We start from the raw sequence: 7,542 nt of genomic DNA, 5'->3' as shown, positions 1-7,542 counted from the left end.
AGAGAGAGAGAGAGAGAGAGAGAGAGAGAGAAACAATATAATTTAGGTGTTAGACTATTTCAGGAGATGAAAATACAGATTAATGAGTTAACAATTTACAAGACGTAAACGTATTGAAAATGTGCACCAAAATATTTTGGTTATTATCTATTTTTAGATTGTGACCTCCGTCAGAGGATCGTGTGTTTTCGTTTTGCCACGTCGGTACTATTAACTATTATTATTACTACGCATTCGAAAAGAAAAATGAATTAACAAAAAAATTTAAAAACAAACCAAAATTAAAAGATAGATTGTATTGTAAACCTGAACGTATTTTTTAGTATCATTTGAATTCGGAAATTTAAAAGAAACAAGGTCCTTATTTGGCAGGCGGAAAGAACTCGACAAACTACGACAGTAAGCAAAACAAACTCATATATCTACTTTCGTTTTCCCAAATCTCCTTCTGTTGCTGACAGACGTTTTGCGATAAAATATTTGTATGATGAATCTTTATAAGTCTGTTGAGAGATCTGTTGAAATTCAGTGTATTGTATCATCATGAATATCTCCATCTATAAGTGCTTAAGTTTTATCATTTTTTGGAGTGCCTGTGTTTTTTGTTACAATTGGAATGGTGAAGTCGCTAACCGGTGTTTTTGTAAGGCAAGTTGCATCAATTTTTTATGGAATTGTCAATAATTAAAACTAAGATGGTCTACAATCACAATAAATTGAAATTCATCATAGCTTGTCGCTCCAACATCGAACGCAATCCACAGAATCTTGGCTGGGGAGCAGACTCATAGGTCATGGTTAGTGTAATTGGGCCCGTCCTGGCATTCTCTAGATAGAATTAGAATGATAGAAATAACTATCTATCTACCTAATAATATGATAGTCTCAGCCAGCCCCCACTTTTTCATGCTTCCAGCTGTTCTCCTAAGTTTTGTCCGTGCCCTGTTCAGTGTTGCCCATTCATTACTCTGGGCGGTGGGGTTCCTGACCTCCCATATAGTGGACAGGGAGACACTTACTATTGACTTGCTGTGTCTTCTATCCCCCTGTGCCTGTGTATCCAGTATCACTGATCACTGTATCTGTTTTCCTCAACGCCAACATGCTTTCTGTCTTTGTCTTGGAATGAGATTTCTTGGTATGTGTCCTGGTCCTGGCCGGATACCCTGAAATGTATAGTTAGTTTTGGGAGATATTTTTTTCCTTGTAAATTATCTCTCTGCTATGTACTGTATTATGTTTTGTTTATTTACTTATTTGATTAGTATTAATATTATATATGATTTGGAAAAATTTGAGTGTATTCCTGCTAGTGATAGTGGGACCTGTGGTTGTGTCTGGATAAGACTAGGGTGAACTCAAACTAAGAACTTTGATAGTGTGCTCTTGGAATCTACATGTTTCCTATTTGAACCAATTCCCCTTTGCCTTACCTTTTCTTGGGTGCTTTAATTGTAATTCTAGAACTTTTTACTATCCCATTTTATTCCTTTTTACTGGCGCTGATATGACCTTAATGTGTTGCAAGCACTGTAAAACCCTTAAAAACAAAAACAAGCAAACCATTCATTCCTGGGGAGCTCAGTTCCTTAGGGCAGTTCTTCTCTCAGATCTTCAATGGCTTCATTTGCATGATTGTCCCATTCCCTTCATGTGGAATGTTTGTATACAGCTGCATGATCAGGGTTGATGCTTTCTTCTGTCATGAAGCTCTTTTTCGACTTCAGTCTTGGGTCCATTTCCTGTTTATATCTCTGGGCTTTGGAAGCAGTGGATCTTCGAATGAGGGGAGGTGCAATGCAAGCCATCCGATGGAGGACTGGAACTGCAGTCAGTTTCAAGTTACCAGTGATGATCTGGCAGGTGTTATGTAGCTCAAGGCCAATCTTTTTGGCATGCAGGGCTGAGAATCTTTCGCCTAAATAGTGGTTTATCTCCTCCCATCCCCATCACAATTCCTCCTGTTTCAATTTTTTAAAATGAATAAAAACCACTCACCACAACCACTTCATCAACATCCCTACCACCACTACTATTACAACCACCACAACATCATCATTCCTACCACCACCACATCATCATTCCTACCACCACCACATCATCATCCCTACCATCAGCACTGCTATAACTACCACTACATCATCAACCCTGCCACCACCACCACCACTACTTCTGCAACCACCACCACCACATCATTATCCCTACTACCACCACTACAATCATCACCATGTCAACATCCCTACCACCACTACTACTTCAACTACTACCACGTCATCATCCCCAGGGATGCCACTTTTCCGGTTTTATCCGGAAATCCGGCTTTTTGTCAATTTGACCGGATCTTCCGGCTTGTCTGGTTGTGTGATGATCCGTAGCAAACTGGAACTTTTCAAAATAAATTTCAGCATTTTAACAATTTAGTTGAAAATCTGTAAATTTTTATCACAATTGAGTGATGTAGGCTGACCCAGAATGGCCTGCCGATTGGGCCTATTTTGTGGACCTATTAATAATAACAGGTAAACCCTTTGATAAAAATGCATACGATTAGAAAAGAGTTCAATCTATCCTCATGCCGGCGTACGAGTTCAGTTAGTACCATTTATACTTTTTGAGGCTGTTTCTTATATTTCAAAAAGTATGTTTAACGTGGCAGGGTAAATTATTAGATTGAGTTCTATATAATTTCCAAATTTAAGACGTGTATAAGTACTTTTTCTGTTGGACATCCAAACACCAACCCAGCTACCAGCAAACCTCTCCCCCTTCCACCACGCCTTGTCACCAACATTTACAAACATTGCACGGCTACTGATTGTGAGACATAATTTGGTTGGCATGATGAGCCTATTAATAGCAGGGGATGATAGGGTACTTGTGACATCGCCTGGTTGTTGTAATAAAGTAAACATAATTTTTTAAAAAATGAATTTACACCTTAAAAAAATATTATTCTGTTACACTATTCATATTGTTAAATAACATTTGAACTAAATTATAGAAAATATTTTGGAATTCAGTGATTTTCAAATGATATCATATACCACCAAAATGGACTCGCCCAGTTTCTAAAAATTTGACTTATACTTATATTGGCATATTATTATTTTGTATCAACTTTGCAGTCTCCTTTGAAATTTTTTTCCTACATTATTTTAGCTTGTTTATATTTCATTCCTCCTCTCTCTCTCTCTCTCTCTCTCTCTCTCTCTCTCTCTCTCTCTCTCTCTCTCTCTCTCTCTCTCTCTCTCTCTCTCTCTCTCCACTTCATTTTAACTTGACTTTCCCATCTCTCTTCGTGGAGAATAGGACTATTAACATATCTTCTTCAGGCTGTCCTGTTGGCTACAGCAGCACAGGCCTCCCTCTATGATGCAAATCTCATTTTGCTTCTTTGCTTCTCAACTCTCCTCCATGTTTCTCTTGGTCTTCCTCTCTTCATTTTGCCGTTGGGTGTCCATGTTAGTGCTTCAAGAGGGAGGCTGTTGTTCTGTATTATTAAAACATGTCCTATCCATTTCCATCTTCCAAAGATCACCATTTTACTTTTTTTTTTAAAGGGATATTTACTTTATTCCTGATCTCTCATTTGACACTTTCATCTTATTTTTAAAAGATGCCTAGAAGCTTCACGGAGAAATGTATCCAGTTTCTTCTCATCTCCCTTTGTCATCTTCCATGTCTCAGTCTCATATAAAATTACTGAGAGCACATTTGTTTTGAATAACTTAATTTTTGTCCTTCTTTGCAGTTCCCCATTATTCCAAATTTTGAGCTATTTGTTGAATTCCATCCAAGCTTTTCCAATCCTTTTTTGATGTCCTTGTCAGCTCCTCCTAGATTGGTGACTTTTGCACCGAGGTATTCAAAAGCATCTACAGTCCACTCCGGATAATCGCAACACCCTGGGATCAGCAAACATGTTGCGATTAACCGAAGTTGAGTTTCCTGTTCATATTGCAACATTTTACACAAATATGGTAAACTCTAACCAGTTGTTGTAAACATTGTTCTTAGTCCACCACAGGGCAATTCGATTGAAATAAAAACTATATGGCCGCCCTGTATAGATTTTGCAAACAAAATCAGCTTTGATGCAAGTCGACATCTTATTCAGATTGGATTAACTTTCACCCTTTTGTTCTCGACATTTATTGGAGTCAAAGAGATTAGCCGTGATGAGAACTCGTTGGTCACAAATGCACAATTGTCAATCCCAAAACAAAGGATATCGCCCAGACTCTCTTTACAACTGTCATTGTCTACCTGTTGTCAAGACTATGTCAGCCCCCTCGCCTCCTCCTATTTAATGGCCACAGATGACATTACAAACCCACACTGCAAAGTCTCACCCTCTTTTGTCTGTAATAGAGTGGTGACACACTACTGTAGCATTAAATTCCGCTCACTCTCAATTGTTCAACTGGTCACGATTTCATCCATGATAAATTTTAATCATATTTTGTTTGCATGATTTCTTCAATTGGTCACTTTTTGGGGGCGAAAATTTGTTGCGATTAACCGAAGTTTGTTGCAATTAACCAGTGACTTTTATATAGAATTAATTCCGTTACTTGAGAAATGTTGCGATTAACCGAAAGTTGCGATTATCCGGAGTGGACTGTACTTCCTTGATTTCCTCTCAATCCAGAGTTAATTTCCTTGTTGATTTGGCATTTATCCTCAATGACTGTCTTTATGATATTGACCTTAACCCTGTAGGTTTGGCTTTCTTTTAAGCACTTCAACTTTTCCTTTTTATTTTTTCTTGTGAGATTGATAGGAGTGCAATGTCATCAGGAATGTCCATATCTCCAAGTTGTTTTCTATAAATGTAGTGGATTCCATTTATGCCTTGGCTCTCTTTTTTTTTTTTTTCCATTATCCAGTCTATAACGAGCCGAAATAGTAATCCGAACATGCAATACCCCTGTTTCATGACAAATTTAACTTTAAATCAGTCTGTTCTTCCTCCCTCTTGTATTACGGCAAATTTGCTGTGGTGATACATTGTTTTCACTATCTCAATTATCTTTGAGGGAATGCCATATTGATTCATAATATTTCACAGGGTTGGGCTGTGTACTCTTAAAGGCTTTTTCGAAATATACAAAGCAAGTTTATAATGTGGGGTTCCATTCATTTGTTTGTAGAATAATTTTTCTTAAAATAAGAATTTGCTCTTATGTATTTACATTTCCTGAACCCTACTTGTTCTTTCCTCAAGTTTTCGTGTGTGTGTGTGTGTGTTTGTGTGTGATAAAGGTGTCACTCTCATTCTGTCATTCTCAAATTTCAGTTAAAAGAAGAAGTGGATGACTGCTCATGCAAAGTGGAAACTCTGGATTCATTGAATAATAACTATATATATCCTCGTTTAAAAAGTTTGTTAGCAAGAAACTATTTTAGATATTTCAAGGTAAGTTGATGTCATGATTTTTTACCTTACAGTTAAGATATCATTTGACCCTTATTTTAATCCACAGCTCACTCAGGAATTATTAAGAGTAAGACAATGATGAGGTATAATTTTAGCTTCATTTTATTAACAGAGACTAGTTTGTGATTGTTTTTAGATTTCCCCTTTATCGATAGTAAGGATGATCAGTAAATACAAAACAAAAGGAGGGTGACTGTGAGCTTTCTGTCTTTTTGTTCCTCCTGGCTCTTGATTAAGGGGAAATCTGAAACACTAACATCTCTTGTCTGGGTTGATAAACTGGAGGTGATAACTTTTACCTCATCATTATTTTTTACTTTTTCAACTTTCAAGCAGAGAGGAGCATTTTTCTGTTATTTATCTTGATAGTTTGGACTATCATGATTTTGCAATTATTATTTTTTTCAGTGTCTGGACATAGAATTATGATAAGAATAAAATAACTTTTTAAGTATTTATTTTAATGAAGATGATTAGTTCTTAGGATAATAGAAAAAATGTTGGTAAAAGTTAATGCTGGGTTAAAACTCATAAAGTGCATATTCATGAGTACGAGTCCATTCTTGCCAAGACTAGCTAGTCTCCAGCTCCTGAGTGTTTTTTTTAAATAGGAAATTTATGATGCAGATACTTGCTATGTGTACCATGAGATTTTGGATGCGCAAAATGGACTACAAGGGTGGCAGATTAGCAGACTCGAAATTATAGTGCAATCTCGAAGCCTGAAGCCTGTGTACAGACTGGACAACATCTCTCTCTCTCTCTCTCTCTCTCTCTCTCTCTCTCTCTCTCTCTCTCTCTCTCTCTCTCTCTCTCTCTCTCTCTCTCTCTCTCTCTCTCTCACATACACGCACCTATACGAACACACACACACACATACATGGTCACGTGGTAGAGAAGTCCTGTCTTGGAATGGGACAGTATTATTATTGTTATTATTATTATTATTATTATTATTATTATTATTATTATCATCATCATCATCATCATCATCATCATCATCATCATCATCATCATCATCATCATCATCATCATCATCATCATCATCATCATAAAGAATAAGAAGATAATCATCATCATCATCATACTCATAATCATATTAATAATGATGTACATTTAGTGTAGCGCTTTCTATGCAATTGCCCCTCAAAGCGCTTTACAATAAAAATACAATTCATTGATTCATTGAATGATAATAAAATTATATAACACAGCATAATTAGTGTGACACAGATTACATGATTATAAAATAAGACTTATGAGTAAAAATATTAAGAGAACCTTTTAAGATGCGCTTTGAATGTCTCCATCATTTGAGCATTTAAAAACAGTGGTGGAAATTTTATATTCAATCCGTGCTTTGACGGGAAGCCAGTGCAAAGTTGCCAAAACGGGAGTAGCTTGGTCAGTTTTTCTTCTCATCAATACAATTCTAGCAGCTGAATTTTGCACAGGCTAAAGCTTTCTGAGACTCTCTTCAGACAGACCAAAGAGAAAATGTTACAAAAGTCCATTTTAGACAGTACTAGAGAAACCATGAGCTGTTTTGTGACGTTAGTTATCAGATAGTTTCGAATTAATTTTATTTTTGACATATACTCGAAGTACATGCTTTTGCAGAGAGCGCTGATCATCTTACTCATATACACCAAAGGCAACTCCAAGATTTCTCACTTTTTTAGATGGATTTAATTTGCCATCATTGAAATTAAGTTGGAAGTTGCTAACGTTTTTGAGATTGTTTGGTTTGCCTATAATGAGTTTTTGACTCACATTACATTGCAATTTGTTAAAAAATACGGCTTTCAATGTCAGAGACAAGATTGGGTATATTTTGATTTAAAACGGACTTGTAAATTTATGAATCACCAGCGTAAAAATGATAGCTAAAATTATGATCTTTTCTGATGTCAATTAGAGGTGCCATCATCATCATCATTATTATTATTATTATTATTATTGTTATTATTATTATTATTATTATTATTATTATTATTATTATTATTATTATTATTATTATTATTATTATCATTATTATGATTATTATTGTTGTTGATGTTGTTATTTTTATTTTGATTGTTGCTTTTGTCATTATTTATATA

At 35.8% G+C, this 7,542-nt stretch overlaps 1 protein-coding gene across 2 annotated transcripts in view; it reads left to right on the top strand.

Annotated features, from left to right (window-relative positions):
- The first annotated feature begins 416 nt into the window (after window positions 1–416).
- Window positions 417–7,542, top strand: part of LOC144960144 (ero1-like protein) — a 31,763-nt gene continuing 24,637 nt past the window's right edge. The window contains exons 1-2 of one of the 2 annotated variants that reach the window (XM_078893132.1): window positions 417–648; window positions 5,300–5,419. In XM_078893132.1, coding sequence (XP_078749258.1) covers window positions 544–648; window positions 5,300–5,419 — 225 coding nt within the window. In that variant the 5' untranslated portion in view covers window positions 417–543. The remainder of the gene's footprint in view (window positions 649–5,299; window positions 5,420–7,542) is intronic. The other variant, XM_078893141.1, reaches the window with a different exon arrangement.

The sequence above is a fragment of the Berghia stephanieae genome, chromosome 1 (assembly GCF_034508935.2).
Source record: "Berghia stephanieae isolate SIO BIC M18660-M18661 chromosome 1, UCSD_Bste_1.3, whole genome shotgun sequence".
Lineage (NCBI taxonomy): Eukaryota > Metazoa > Mollusca > Gastropoda > Nudibranchia > Aeolidiidae > Berghia > Berghia stephanieae.
The sequence above is the reverse complement of the archived record's forward strand: the minus strand, read 5'-3'. Positions and strand labels throughout refer to the sequence as shown.